Source organism: Mustela nigripes, chromosome 7 (genome assembly GCF_022355385.1).
Source record: "Mustela nigripes isolate SB6536 chromosome 7, MUSNIG.SB6536, whole genome shotgun sequence".
NCBI lineage: Eukaryota > Metazoa > Chordata > Mammalia > Carnivora > Mustelidae > Mustela > Mustela nigripes.
Window position 1 is genome coordinate 50728057 of NC_081563.1, and position 15835 is coordinate 50743891.

Consider the following 15835-nt stretch of genomic DNA (forward strand, 5'->3'; position numbering starts at 1 on the left):
CTGAAGACAGGAAGAGGAGCTCTTGAAGCTGGACCCTGGCCTCCCTCAAGTCTGTGGCCTGGTGTCTAGGAGAGGATGGTCTACCACCAGTTGGAGGCATGTGGTTTTTCCAAGACAACCTCTTCTCCCTGTCTTCTCTCCCGCAGACAGCAGTGGGGACCATGCCTTCTCCCACCACTAGGTGGCAGGGCACGCCTCTTTCACTTGTTCACCTCAGTACCCAGAGGCCATTCTAGATTTTCTATCAACACCCTCTGCTCAGGAATGTAGAGCACTAAAGAAATCAGTTCTGTGCTGGTGACTGGGCTAACAAGAGCAGGCTATCAGCATGCTTCTTAGAAACTGAGGAGCTTCCTGGGAAGGAAATGGAACCACGAGTTAGGGTCTTTTTTTTTTGTTTTTTTTTTTAAGATTTTATTTATTTGACAGATAGAGATCACAAGTAGATGGAGAGTCAGGCAGAGAGAGAGGAGGAAGCAGACTCCTTGCTGAGCAGAGAGCCCGATGCGGGGCTTGATCCCAGGACCCTGGGATCACAACCTGAGCCCAAGGCAGAGGCTTAACCCACTGAGCCATCCAGGCGCCCCACGAGTTAGGGTCTTGAAGGGGGAGAAATTGTAACCATCTCATGGAAATACAGCAGAGTTTGTGACAAAATGCCTACCTTGGCAAAGGCAGAACCAAACTGCTCTATTTTATGTAATGATGGAGAGGGGGGCAAGATGGGTAGCTAGAGGGAAAAATATGGTGGTCAGGGTAGCATGTCTGGTCCTAAGCAGGGAGCTGGGGCTGAGCTCCTGAAAATGGTGACAGTTCAGACAAGAACAAGAAAACTTTGGGAAACTCTTTGAAGGGAAGTAGGCTAAATGGTTTACCTTTCCCTCACCTTTGCTCTCAACTCCACCATCTCTGGTGGGCAAGAGACTTCTAAGGCCCAGACACTGATTCAAGGAGGCCCCTTCTCCATAGCCAGACCAGGAAAAGATTAATCTGTGGAGAGGTCAGTGCTGGTGTAAACACCACACATTGCCCCACATACTTGCTTGGGCCTGGCACCCTGTAACAACTTTACAGACATCCTGTCAGTGCTGGGAGGATGAAGTTGCCAATGCACCCATTATACAGATGAAGAAAAAAGGCTCAGTAGTTCCAGTGAGTGCCCCCAAGAAAAATTAGTCCAGACAGCCCAGGTTGAGCTTCTGTCCCAGTCCTCAGCTGTCCATTCCTGACTCAGGGTCTTCTCTCTGGTTGCTGTTGTCAGAGCTGCTGGAGGGTTCGTCTTGGGAGGCAGCCATGGCAGACACAACGGGCAGCTTCAGCCTTTGCTGCTTCTGGTACTTGACCCTGCGGTTTTGGAACCAGACCCTCACCTATAATCAGAGGCAATGGTCAGAGATTAGAATGTGACCAGCAGTTCCCATGGTTTCCCCCATTCCTTGGTGCCTACTGCTCTCACATTCTGCTCTCATATTCGCTCTTCCTTCTAACGGGAGCATTTCCTTCAAAACACCCTTCCCTATAATTTTAGGCACCATTTGTTTATCCAACAAATATTTATTGAGCTCCTATTATGTGCTAGGCAGGATCCTAGGTGATGGTGATATGTGGTGAGCAATAGAGGTATAGTCCCTGACCTCATGGAACTCACAGACCAGAGAGACATACAACAAACATGGAAACAAAAACAAACACAAATGGGGGTTTGAACCTCCCCGAGGAACCAGCACTTAAGCTGAGGCCCAAAGGATAAGAGGCCACTTTAATGAGGACAGAGAAAAGCAGGCTGGATCAGGAGATGACCTGTAGGAAAGCTTGGGGTGTTTGAGGACCAGAAAGGAGGAGAGCATGGCTGAAGGATCTGGGAGTGAGAGATGGGGAAGTGAAGAGACAGTGGGAGAAGGCAGCAGGGGCCAGATCACCTAATACCATGGAGGCTGTGGGTAAGGAATATCAGCTTTTGGGTGCCTGGGTGGCTCAGTGGGTTAAGCCGCTGCCTTCGGCTCAGGTCATGATCCCGGGGTCCTGGGATCGAGTCCCGCGTCGGGCTCTCTGCTCAGCAGGGAGCCTGCTTCCCTCTCTCTCTCTCTGCCTGCCTCTCTGTCTACGTGTGATCTCTGTCTGTCAAATAAACAAATAAAAAAAATCTTTAAAAAAAAAAAAGGAATATCAGCTTTTTATTTTTTTAAAGATTTTATTTTTATTCATTTGACACACAGAGAGAGATCACAAGTAGGCAGAGCAGCAGGCAGAGAGGGAGCAGGGAAGCAGGCTCCCTGCTGAGCAGAGAACCCAATGCAGGGCTTGATCCCAGGACCCTGAGACCATGACCCGAGCTGAAGGCAGAGGCTTAACCCACTGAACCAGCCACTCAGGTGCCCCAGCTTCGAGGCTTTTAAGTGGGATGTGACATAGTCCTGTTTGCTCAAGTGAATTGCATATCTGGCTGCTTTGTGAAGAATGGATGAAAGGAGAGGCAGAGACACAGCTGGCAGACTACTGTGATAATCCAAAAAGAGCTGGGACCAGGATGAACTAGGGGCAATGGAGAAAAGTAAAGCGATCCCAGTTGTATTTTGGAGGTACAGGTGACAAGGCTTGCTGATGGACTGGAAACAGGAGAGGGGGAATCTAAGAGGACTTGATATTTTGACCAACTGGATGGATGGTGGGGCCATGAGTAGGGAGAGGAACAGATCTGGAAAGAAATAAAGTCAAGAATTGAGGTTTAGACTTAAATTTGCAATGCCTGTCCTAGGAGACATCTAAATGGAGACCTCAAGAAGGTAGGTTGGTGTACAAGTGAGAAAACAAGAAGATGGGCGAAGATACAAACCTGGGAATTGTTAGCTTATATATGGTATTTAAAACCATGGGATTAAATGAGATGGGGGGACAGAGGGCAAATATGAGGTCACAAAGAGAAGAGTACCCTACAGAGGTGACAGAAAAGTGGCTAGAGACCTGGAAAACCAAGAATGCCGTGTCTAAAAGCCAAGAGAAGTATGTGTGTCAGTAAGAGAAGGAGCAGTCAATTGTATTAAGTGGGGAGTTAGATGAAAGGAAAACAGCTGCTGACTTTGACAACATGGAGAGACTTTGAGGAGAAGTTCTGATGGAATGGGAGGGGAAAATTCATATTGGAATGAGTTACGTAGTTGGGAAGTGAGGACGTAGAGAGACTGACTGTGACAAGTTCTTGGCAAGTCTGCCTATGATAAAAGCAGAAAAACGGTGTAGTAGCTGGAGGGGGATATGGGGGTCAAGTGAAGGGTTATTCTTATTTTAAATATTTAGTTCCTTGAACATACTTAATTTCACTGTCAGCTCCTTTTTTTTTTTTTTTTTTAAAGATTTTATTTATTTGACAGACAGAGATCACAAGTAGGCAGAGAGGCAGGCGGAGAGAGAGGAGAAAGGAGGAAGCAGGCTCCTCACTGAGCAGAGAGCCCAATGCGGGGCTCGATCCCAGGACCCTGGGATCATGACCTGAGCCGAAGGCAGAGGCCTTAATCCCCTGAGCCACCCAGGCGCCCCTTAATCCACTGAGCCACCCAGGCGCCCCATCAACTCCTTTTTAAATGTGGAAACATAAAGTTCTAGGTCAATATCTAGATTAATGGGTGTTGTTCCCATAATGTGTTTTCCTGTGGGACTGTTTTCCTCATTCATGTAGGGAGTGTACCAGTGATTAGGGCATGTGGTCCCATCCTGTCCCGTCACCCCCCCACCACCACCACCGTGGCCTGGCAGAGAGGAAGAAGGCCCAGGTCTTCCCAACAACCTCACCCAGGTCCTTCTGGAGAGCAGAGCCCACCCCCAGGTACAGCCCTGAGCTTGCAGGAGCCCCTGCTCCTACCTGGTTCTCGGTAAGGTTGAGCTGGGCTGCCAGCTGAGCTCTCTTCTTCCCCACAAGATTGTGCTGCTTTGTAAACACATTCTCCAACTCTTCCAGCTGCTTCAAGTTAAACATAGTCCGAACCCTCTTTTGGGGTCTCTCAGTGTCCTGGAGTTCCTCTGTTGGAGCCCAGTCTGGGGTACCCCAGAGGCCTGAGCAGTGAGTCAGCTCTAAGCCTAAAGAGCCTATGTACACATGTGTACACACACACACACACACACACACACACACACAAAATATGCATAAAATACCTCTGGAAGAATAAAGAGACTTGGAATCATTGGCGGCTTGTGGGGTGGGGTTAACCCCACCCCCAGGTGACTGGGGGACAGGAATGTTAAGGGAAACTCTTCTCCCTCTAACTTAGTAAACATTTTTTGAAGTTTGAACTGTATCAGTGTAGTAACTATGCAAAAACTAACTTGAAAATGAGATCACTGTAATATAAAGCAGTAAACTGCAACTCAGAGCTCAGCTGCCTGAGGAAGTTAGGGCAAATGGGTTTGGAGCTCTGCACGCAGGTCACTCCCCTGCCGTGGCCGTGAATTTGGATAGGTTTTGAGAGCCTGGAAGGGGGGTGGGGTGGAAATGCAGAACGGAGAGCTCCCAGGGAGTGGGCACCAACTCAGATGGTTACATCCATTTTGGCACCAGTTGACAAGGCTTGCACTAACTTGGCTCCTGTTTTCCTCAAGGGGAGGTGGGGAAGCATGAATCAGATTGCCAAAAAAGGGCGAAAGCTCCTGGAGGTGGCTGTTAGGGCTAGAGGAGAACGTTAGGTCAATATTTACATTCTCACTGGGATGCAAGACATCAGCCCCACATCCGGAGGTGCCCCATCTAAGAGCGCTCTACGCATATGTACTTGAGTATGGAGCACTTAAGTGTGGAGCCTAAGCTCCACAGACGGGAGCTGTGGGGGACGCCACGGGGGTCTGGGCATTGGTCAGCTCCTCGCTGGACCTCACCACCGCAGCAGCCGCTTCTCCCAGTTAAGAAAGGGCCGTTCCTTTGGGAAGACAGCTGCTGTGGCGCTATCAAGCCTTCTCGCAGGGAGTGTCGAGGGGGCAAGAGACTCTACAAACCCCTTCTGGGGGGACACTGTGGCCCTGGCCGGGTCTTCCGAGGCCGCGTGGGACTCACCCGCACTTCCCCCTCCGCCCCCGCGCTCACACACACTTCCTGCCCTCTCAGCAGCTAGCGTGCGCGGCGGCCGTCTGGAGGCCAGTCCCTGTCTCTTGCCTCGGATTCCACGGCAAGGTCAAGGGTCATAGGCCCCCTTCCCACTATGGCCGTGCGCGGTTCTCAAACTCAGGGACTGCTCTATCCTGTGCCCGCTGCCGCGGCTGCCGCGCTCCAGCCGCCCCGCCCAGTTCCCAGGTCGCTGCGCCGGGGCACCTCGTACCTGTGACGCCCAGGCCCTGCAGGCAGCAGAAGTGAGGCACGCGGAGCCCCGGCCCCGGCGGCTGGGGGCACGGCTGGTGGAGACCCACGCCCAGGTAGGTGGGCAGCCACGTCGCAGGAACCCGGGAGGGAGCGGTGCCGAGCGTCGCGGCGGCGCGGGGCGGAACGGCCGGCGGGGAGGCGGTGGGCGCGCGGCGGGCGGGCCTGGCCAGGATGGCCTCGACGGAGAAGGACGACTCGAGGCGCCCGGGACCGCGGGGTGTGCCTGGGCCGGCCGGGCGGCGCTGGGGCGCAGGGGGATCGCCAGAGAGCGGGGGCTGGTCCCGAGCGCCGGGGGGAGTGGGCGGCCGGCGGCCTCGCTGCACCGGGCTGGGCATGGCGCGGCCCCCGCCGGATCGGGCCCAGGGAGCGGAGCCAGGGCCTGTGGGCGGCCGTGCGGGGAGTGCGAGAGGCGAGGGGGTGTACCCCACGATGAGGGAGACTCGTCGGTCAGTAGCGGCCCAAGCGCTGGGCTAGGGCTCTTAAATTTGGCGGGGCGGGGCGGGGGGCCGGCCTTTTCCTCCAGCCGCCCAGGGTGGGCCTCCGGCGCCCTGCGGAGCCCGACCTTCCCGAGTCCGCGCGCGGCAAGTCAAGGTGGGCACTCCCTCCCTCCCTCCGCGTTTGATGAGGCCCATCCTGGTGTGGTCGGGAAAGGACCCTGAGCTCGCTGTGGCTCCCTGGTGATTCTGGGCGAGCTACCCGACCCCTGAGCGCCTTCAGGCCTGGCCTTATCCTTGCGCCATCTTTGAAGCAGAAGCCCCAGCCAGATTCAACTGGGACTAAGCAGACCTTAAAAAAAAAAAAAAAAAAAAAAAAAAAGTTTTATTTAATTTAAATATCTTGATAAACAAAGTAAATTTCCCATCCGGCTTCCCAGCCACTCAGTTTCCCCTGCCTGGAGACACCGCCATGGTTACCAGTTTCTTTTTGGATTTTTCCAGGAACTTTCTGCACCCACATTACCTGGGTCCCACTGGAAAAAAATCTTTCCTCTATCCCAAAAGGTGGAAGGGAAAAAACTATAATGGTTTCAGCTTAAGAAATAGTCTTTATCACCAGTGCATAGAAGTTGTGTACAAAACTCCTTGAGTTATGTAGGTTTAGGGCCGGCATTTGTATCCCTGCTTTTTGGATGAATAATCAGTACTTACCAGCTGTTGTTCTTGAGCAAACTACAAGTTACTGTTTGTATTTCCTTACCTCTTAAATGGGAGATACTAGTAGCTGCCTTGTGGAGTTGCTGTGTGGATTACATGAGTTAATCCATGTGAAGGTTTTAGAATTGGCTTGGTGCATGAGGAACATTAGGCTGGGATTGTGGCGCTCAGAGGGATTCTTGGTTCTGAGGCTCCTATTGCCGTTCTGCCTCCTGAAACTGATGGCTAACATTTGAAACTACTCAGTCATGTCAAGGGCAGTTCCATGCCATTGTCAGTAGGCATTAGCTGTTTGGGACACAAGGTGCCCATGTCTGCTCTGCCAGGTAGGGACTAGAGGAACCTTGCTAAGGTAAAGCAGCCTCCTGCCCTGCCTTCCTTCCCATTTCAGCAAATACTTGCCCCACCTTCCGGACAGCTCCCTAGGCAGCCTGGAATCTGAGATTGTGGGTGAGATCATCAGTGGCTGGCCCAGCTAGTCCCATGTCTAGGATTACTGTGGTCTGGCCAGGGGGTGCTGGGTCAGAGATGAGGAGACACCAATTGACCATTCTGGGGAAGGGGTGTGGGTGGGAGGCAAACTCAGAAGAGGAGCTCTTACTTACCTGAAGTCAGACCCACTGGGGGATTAAGTGGAAGTTGACTCCCAAATCCTACACACACCATTCCATTTCTCAACATATTTCTTTTTCTTTCTTTTCTTTCTTTCTTTTTTTTTTTTTTTTAAGATTTTATCCACTTATTTGAGAGAGAGATAGAGAGTGTGAGAGAGAGCACAAGCAGGGGGAGTGGCAGGGAGAGGGAGAAGCAGACTCCCTGCAGAGCAGGGAGCAGGATGTGAGGATGGATCCCAGGACCCCGACACCATGACCCCCGCCAAAGGCAGACACCTAACAGACTGAGCCACTCAGGTGCCCCAACATATTTTTTTTTTAAGGAGATTTTCCTCTAAGAGTGTGGGGCTGTGCTACCCTGAGGATCCCCCCCCCCAACAGATGGCAGTGTCAAGATACCAACAGCATGCCTATGAGGAGGGACTTGAGCACCCACCTCTTCAAAGACAATAACAGCGTGTGGTGTTGGTGGTCAGTGGAGCACAGTGATAGAAGATGTAGATTTTAGAATAGGATAAACCTATCTTTAAGTCTCAACTTTGTCACCGAACATTTCTGTACCTTCAGATAAGTGAATTATTCACTCCAAGCCTCCAATTTCTTGTAAATTGGGAATGATCTCTTGGGTAAGAAAATAATACTCACCTGATGGGACTGTTACAAGGATTAAATGAGATTGTGTTTTTAGCTAAATGGTAACCATTTTGGGGAGGAGAGAGGCTATTTAGATTGGTAGATGAGCTAGGCTTCTTAAAAGGGTTCAGTGAAAGTATGGGGACAGATTTATAAACCAAGGTAAAGTGTCTGGTCTGTGTCACTTTATGCACTGAGATTCAAAATGAGCTAATTTGGCAGCAGCAAGCACCCTGGAATTAGAAGGAGTTGACAAAGAGCAAGATAAAACTTATAAGGTGGAAGGCTCAAGAGCATTTTTTAAAATAGATTTTATTTATTTATTTGACAGAGAGATTACAAGCAGGCAGAGAGGCAGGCAGAGAGAGAGGGGGAAGTAGGCTTTCCACTGAGCAGAGAGCCTGATGCAGGGCTCGAACCCAGGACCCTGAGACCATGACCCGAACTGAAGGCAGAGGCCTAACCCACTGAGCCACCCAGGTGCCCCAGGCTCAAGAACATTTTAAGTCTATTTTTGTTGATTTTTTGGTAAAGAACATAGTCACTGTGTCTCCAGCTCAGGATTTTCTTTTTTCTTTTCTTTTTAAAAAAGATTTTATTTATTTATTTGAGAGAGAGAGAGAAAGAGAGAGAGCCCATGAGCAGGGGCAGAGTGAGAGGAAGAGGGAGAAACAGACTCTCCTGCTAAGCAGGGAGCCTGAAATGGGCTCCATCCCAGGATGCTGGGATCATGACCTGAGCCAAAAGCAGACTCATAACTGACTGAGCCACCCAGGTGCCCCAGCCCAAATAATTTTTTTAAAGATTTTATTTATTTATTTGACAGACAGAGATCACAAGTAGGCAGAGAGGCAGACAGAGAGACGGAGAGAGGAAGGGAAGCAGGCTCCCTGCTGAGCAGAGAACCCGATGCGGGGCTCGATCCCAGGACCCTGGGATCATGACCCGAGCCAAAGGCAGAGGCTTTAACCCACTGAGCCACCCAGGCACCCCAAGCCCAAATAATTTTTAAGGATGTGTTAAGTTTGATATTCAAACCAGAAAAAAAAATGGTTTATAAGACAAAAACCATAAACCAACTACCCTATGATATTAAGGTGATAAAATGCAAAGTAAAATATTAGCAATTCATATTTTTCAGTTTATATAAAAATAATTAATCTTGTTCAAGTAGGGTTTGTCCTGGAAAAGTACAGAACTTCAGCATCATAAAATCTTTTAAGGAATATGCCATATTAACAAATTAGAGAAAAATACCTAATACTTAATAGCCACAGAAGGAAAAAAATACAGAAGGAACATTTGTTCAATGTCTACAATCATTTAAAAATGTAAAGTTTTATCTTTAAAAAAAGTAAAGTTTTAGTAAATTTAAGGGTAAAGGTAGTCATCAAAGTAGTATTCCATATAAACAGGTTGAAGAAAAAATATAATAATCTTAATAGGTACATAAAAAAATTTATAAAATTTAACACTACTTCACTTAAAAAGTACTTCTTTTATCAAAATAAAGGATAAAGGATAGTCATAACAAACCTATAGCAAGGGATGTCTGGGTGGCTCAGTTGGTTAAACATCTGCCTTTGGCTCAGGTCATGATCCCTGGGTCTTGGGATCCACCCCACTTGGGGTTCCCTGCTCTGTGGGGAGCCTGCTTCTCCTCTTCCCTCTGCCTGCTGCTCTGCCTGTTTATATTCTCTCTGTCAAATAAATAAATCTTAAAAAAAAAATAAAGTCAGAAATAAGACATGTATATCCGTTACCACAGTGTCATTTTGTCATTGTACTGGTAATGTTAGCCAATACAATAAGACACAAAAAGAAAGATATAATTGGAAAGGAAGAGACAAAACTACTCTTATTTTTAGACAATATGATTGTCTTTAGAGAAGTTAAGCAAATCCACAGAGAAAGAGTTCTGGAAATGTGATCAATATATAAGAATTGGTAAAGGTAAATATTATTAACAAATGTAATTGAAAGTATATCTCATTTGTAATTGCATTTGTAATTTGTAATTGTCTCCTGTGGTCAGCTCTAGCCCAAAACCATACAGGAAAGGGAATTCTAGGAAGTGAGATTCAACTTAGCGAAGTCAACACAATACAATAAACAATAAAATACATTTAATAAATTTAAAATTAAACTTAAGAGATGTATAAAATGCTTAAAGGGAAAATTACCAATATTGAAGGACATAAAATAAGATCTGAATATATGAAAAGAAAGACTCAATGTCCGAAGATGACAATTCTTCCCAAAATTATCTTAAAATTAAATGCAAGTAAATTTTTAAAAATTTATGGAATTATAAACTTGACAAACTGATTCAAAAACTATATGCTGAAGCACCAAGGATATCTAAGACAGTATGAATAGAATATCTAAGACAAAATGAATAAGTTGAAGGAAGTTGCCTTACCCAACATCAACACTTCTTATAAAGCTAGAGTGATGAACATGGTGTGCTATCAGCATAGGGGTGGATGAATGGGTCAGTAGAACAGAATGGAGAGCCCTGACCCTTTGGTGACCTTCCAAGAATAAGCATGGCTGCTTCACTTCTATTTTTCAAATGTCATGCAAATGTCTCCTGTGGTCAGCTCTAGCCCAAAACCATACAGGAAAGGGAATTCTAGGAAGTGAGATTCAACTTAGCGAAGTCAACACCATGCAAAGCACCATAGTCCATGCTTGGTCAACTTGGCATCCACAAATACCCATTTTCACTATGCTTAACTTTGAAATAAAGTTTGAAAGCAAAGGATAGTAAACTTGCACTTCTGCTTAACATGATGCGTTGCTCCCTTGCGCAATGAAAACGTGTGAATCAATTGGTTATCCATATGTAGAAAGAAAAGGTACTTTTTTTTTTTTTTTTGGAAGAGAGAGAATCTTTTTTTTTTTTTTTTTAAGATTTTATTTATTTATTTGACAGACAGAGATCACAAGTAGGCAGAGAGGCAGGCAGAGAGAGAGGAAGAAGCAGGCTCCCTGCTGAGCAGAGAGCCTGATGAGGGGCTCTATCCCGGGACCCCGGAATCATGACCTGAGCGGAAGGCAGAGGCTTCAACCCACTGAGCCACCCAGGCACCCCAAGAAAAATTACATTCTTAATGCTCCCCACGGCAAGAAGATACAAAGTCTCTTTATTCACACTTCGGTGATGCTCATTTCTCTTCTAGCTGAGTCATATTCCCCCTGTGATATCTTATAACTTAATTGCTGACAAGTAATGTTAAAAACTTAGTAGAGGAATGGGGAGGGGAGACTTTTTTATTAATGCGGGAAAATATTTACATTGAAGTAAGAAGAAAAGTTTCATACTTCTGCAACTGCTTTAGCTGGTATTTATATATACTCTTCCACTTCCCATTTCATACTCTCTGCCTGGTGAGGTGACCTTTGTTTCTGGTCTGGACCCATAACACTTCTTCCTGCATTGGGTTGCAGTAGTTTTGCTATTGAATTTAATCACAGGAATGGGAAGAGAGGGCCCATTCTCCCCTTTGGACGTCAAGACAGTCACCCAAGGCAGGACCAATAACCTTAGCCTGTTGATTCATTGGCAAGAGAAGTTCAAAGTAGCCAGGTCCAGTGTCAATGTCTAGCTGAGTGGAACCACTTCTCTGTGCCCTTTTTGGGGAACTAATACTTCTAGATCAGCAGAACCCAACATTTCAGAGACAGAAAGTAGCATTTTTGCTAGAGAAGCATCGTGTGTTATATTGAGGAAAGCTATTATTTCTTTTTTTAAAAAAATATGTTCTTTTCGTTTTACAGGTTTTATTATTTGAGAGAGAGAGTGTGAGAGAGAGAGAATATGAGAAGGGGTAGGGTAACAGGGAGAAGCAGATTCCATGCTGAGCAGGGAGCCTGATATGAGGCTGGACCCCAGGACTCTGGAATCATGACCTGAGCCGAAGGCAGATACCCAACCGATTGAGCCACCCAGGCACCCCACAGTGTTCTCATTTCTAACCTCTGTTTTCTGACCCATGGATCCTTGCTTTGGGAGAAACAGCAACATAGGTCAGTTGCTGATCTAGAGAACATCTTGCATCCCGAAGGACATTACCCAAGCCCTACAAGGTGTTGCCACCCAGGTGCTACCGTTACTGAGGCTTCAGAAGGCCGTTTTACTGTTCCCTCAGGCCAGCTGCTTCAGGGTGACGGGGAACGTGGTAAGATCAGTAAATTTCACGAGCTTGAGCCCATTGCTGCTCTTCATTTGCTGTGAAAGGAATTCTTTGGTCAGCCATAGAAACTTTCAGGTCCCTCACATGAACCTTGAGATGGGAATTTAAAGCCCTGACTCAACATATTCTTTCCCCAAATTCTTCAGGGCATTTTAACAATCTACCAATATTAATTCTAATTATATTCAAGCAAATAGTCAGTCAAAACACTGACTTCCATAGGCACCAAATTACAATTGTCTACAGGTGATCACGTAAAGAAACTTCTTGTCCTGTTCTAGGACACAGAGTACCAGTGATCCCTGTACCCTTGGTAATCCTTGGTAAGGGTCTTTTTTTTTTTTTTTTTAGATTTTATTTATTTATTTATTTAGAGAGAAGGAGAGAGTGAGCACGAACAAGGGGGAGGTGCAGCTGGAGAGGGAGAAGCAGGCTCCCAGCTGAGCAGGGAATCTGATGCGGTGCTCCATCCCAGGATTCTGGGATCGTGACCTGAGCCGAAGGCAGACGCTTAACGACTGAGCGCCCTACGTGCCCTCACTTATGCCTTTAAATCTATTTAGATCACAGAATCAATTTTATAATCCCGACCAAATTTAGAGAAGGCATCACTCACTAAGGTTCTGATCTTCTTGGAAACCATGTCTGCTAACATGTTCTGTATTAGTCAGGTTACAATCTGAGAAGCTGGACTACAGGGAATGACAAAGAAGAAGGACTTTCTCATGGGAATTTCCCAATTATGGGAGCTGGTTATATAGTCTGTATATAGGATTGTTACTTCTTTCTTTGGGGCTGGGGACAGGGACAGGCAGCTGGGAAGGAAAGATGTATGTGCAGGAGGGGAGCAAGTACAAACTGGAAACTGCCTCACTCTCGCCCCGACTGTAAGCCTTTGACTCTATGAGTGCAGGTGACCTGCGAGAGAATCTGGTCCTTTGTTTTAGAACTAAATCCACACCTAGCTCAGGAGTTGGGGAAACTGCTGAGGCTTTGTGGGAAATAAAAGAGCTTTGTGCCCGTCTGTTTCTCCCCACCTCCCCCATCAGCAAGGTGAGCCAGCAAATCTGTCATAATGCGTGAGCCAGCCCAGGGCCTGCCTTCCACAGTGTAGAGAGGCAGCTGCTGCTTCACTGCTGTTGCCAAGTATCACGCAGATTTCTCCTGTGGCCAGCCCTAGCCCGGAACCATGCAGGAAAGGAGATTCTGGGAAATGTAGTCCTAGCTTAGCCAAGTTGACTACAAAGCCACTACACTCTTTATAAAAAGGTTAAAACATGTATAACCTAAGGCATAAATATGTGGTATAAACATAAAGACATTATTGAGCAGGAAAACTATGGCAATTAAAATGAGGATGGAGGGCACCTGGGTGGCTCAGTCAGCTGGGCATCTGCCTTAGGCTCAGGTCAGGATCCCAGGGTGCTGGCATGGAGCCCCGCATCAGGCTCCCTGCTCCAAGGAGAGTCTGCTTCTCCCTCTGCCGGCTGCTCCTTGCATGTGCTCTCCCTCTCTCACTGTCTCTGTCTCTCAAATAAATAAAAATCTAAAAAAATAAAATAAGGATGAGCTCTGGGGAGGACGAAGGGAACAGGACTAGGGAGGGCCTATAGGCTGCCCATTTTCTGTTACAGTTTATTTCTTTTCTTTTCCTTTTTCCCTTTCTTCCTCCCTCCCCCCCCCCTTCCTTCCTTGTAGGCACTCTGCCCAGTCCGGAGCCCAACTCAGGGCTTGAACTCATGACTCTGAGATCAAGACCTGAGCTGAGATCGAGTCAGACACTTAACTGAGCCATCCAGGAACCCCTGTGACATTGTATTCCTTAAAACTGCTGTAGTGTAGCTGTTTGATGAAGTATGTAGTGTGGGCATATGGATATTCTTTTTATTATTCTCTATACTTGCCTGTAGGTTTGAAGTGCAGAAGGAGGGAAAGGAGGGAAAAGGATAAGAACACGAATTGCTGATGTTTCCTGACCGCTAGACTTGGCCCTTGGATTATGCCACTTAGGTAGAGAACAGGTTTCTTTCTCTGGATTGAGGGAAGAAGCCCCCCCTGTGGACACTGACATTCTGAGACCTAGTTGGGGTCCCAGAGCCACAGGGACCCAGGACGTTGGAGAAGATGTATTGTGGGGGCCCCTCTGCTGCCCTATCTCCCAGCACCCTTGAGAATTCTTGTCCCTTTCTCTTTTCTGCCCTCTCCTCTGCGGGGTGTCTCTTCATCTCTCTTGCTCTCTCTTCTTTCCAAAGAGGGGCTTTGCATCCAGGAGAAAGGTGCTAAGTGGGGTAAGCACAGGTCTTTTGAGCTAAAATGCAATGTAATAATAATCAGGCCTCAAGGGAAGCCCAGCCTGCAGGATGAGAGGGCCTGGGGCTACCGTAGGGAAACCCCACACCCCCTCCCGCTGCCCCGATGCCTCAGCTCCAGCCCACACCTGTTGTTCCCCTCTTCTGCCCCTCCTGCATCCCCTTGCACCTGACAGGCCAAGAGCAAACAAGGTTGTTTGTTCCTCTCTTCCCGGAATGTGCAGGGACACAGGGGCGGCTCTCTCTATGCAGACAACACACATCGCACTTTGCAGTTACCTACTGTTGCCTAACTTTTTCTTATATATGCTGCTTTTAAGACTTTCTCTGAAATCCTAGGCTCTTCAATTAGACTGAAGTTAACAAACATCTGTTTGTTTGAGGCCCATTTATTGTGCTGGGTTTATGCTGGGTACAAAGGAAAGAAGAATACAGCTTCTTCCCAGTGGGAACTCACCATCTCACGATGGTGGGGGTGGGTGCGGGGAGATTCACAACCGTCAGACTGAAGGGGCAGTTCTATGGGAGCAGGAAGGACAGAAAGTAGTTACAACTTCAGAGATCCAGGAGGGCTCCTTGGAGGGCACTTTCCTCTGCAGATAACCTTCAAAGAGAGGGAAGCTTATGAAAGCAAGGAGTAGGTGAGATGAAGCAGACAGAAAGTGCTGGGAGAGAAGAGAGAAGGGCTAGCCAGTAGGGGCCCCTCGGGGCCTCCCAGCTCTAAGAATGGGGACAGGCAGAGGGAAGAAGGAATGCTCAGAGAGAAGAGAGGAGGACTGGGGCAAACAATCCTCATGCAATGACACTAGGATGTTTTCTATCCACTTTAGAGTACTTTAGAGCTGGTTGGGCCCTCAGCAGCAAACTAGTCAAAGCCCTTTCTTGTACTGAAAAGGAAGGACATTGAGACCCAACTGGTTGGCGAGTGATGTGCACAAAAGGGAAAACTGGGTCCCGGACTCAGCTTCCAGCTCATGCGACCCCAAGCCCCTTTGACAACCCAAGACCCAAGTCAGCCCCTTAACTCTCGTTCTGGCCAGCAGCCATGCCTGCCACAGGTGCCTAGCCCATAGTAGGCACAAACCTATTTGCTGAGCTGAATTCTGTGTCTTCCTTATTCCTCCAGTTTCTGAAGAAATGGCCAAGAAAGAGGGATGGTCCTCTATCAAATCTTGTCCTACCCCAGGCTCGGGGCTGGGGGGTGTGCATCCTGATGGTGCCTTCTTGATCCCGAAGTCATGCTGTTACTCCCACTTTACAGAGGAGGAAACTGCATCTTGGAGAGCTAGGTGGTCTGCTTTACAGCTGGTGAACTGCCTGAACTCAAACCCAGGTCCATCTGACGCTAAATTCCATGATGAGGGGGTCAGTGTAAATGGTTGAAATGGAATTTCATTGAGTTGACATCCGTTACTTGTTCACAGCCCTTGGGGCAAGATTTTTTCCCTTTGGGGTGAATGGGGGATGGCATTGTAGTAGAAGAGTGTGTATGAAAGAGGGTAAATCCTTTTAAGGACCACCTTGCTTTAACTGTCATAACTGATTGAACTTCCCACACCAAAAAACGTTGTTGGTTCTTTTTTTA

The 15835-nt window shown here is 47.6% G+C and overlaps 1 protein-coding gene across 1 annotated transcript; it reads right to left on the reverse strand.

Moving 5' to 3' along the window:
• Positions 1–423: 423 nt before the first annotated feature.
• On the reverse strand, positions 424–6133 carry NOTO (notochord homeobox). Its single transcript, XM_059405847.1, has 3 exons — positions 5301–6133; positions 3857–4080; positions 424–1370 (listed from the first exon to the last, which is right to left on the reverse strand). Exons 1-3 carry the CDS (start codon positions 5674–5676, stop codon positions 1212–1214), a joined length of 759 nt encoding a protein of 252 aa, XP_059261830.1. The 5' UTR covers positions 5677–6133; the 3' UTR covers positions 424–1211.
• Positions 6134–15835: the final 9702 nt, after the last annotated feature.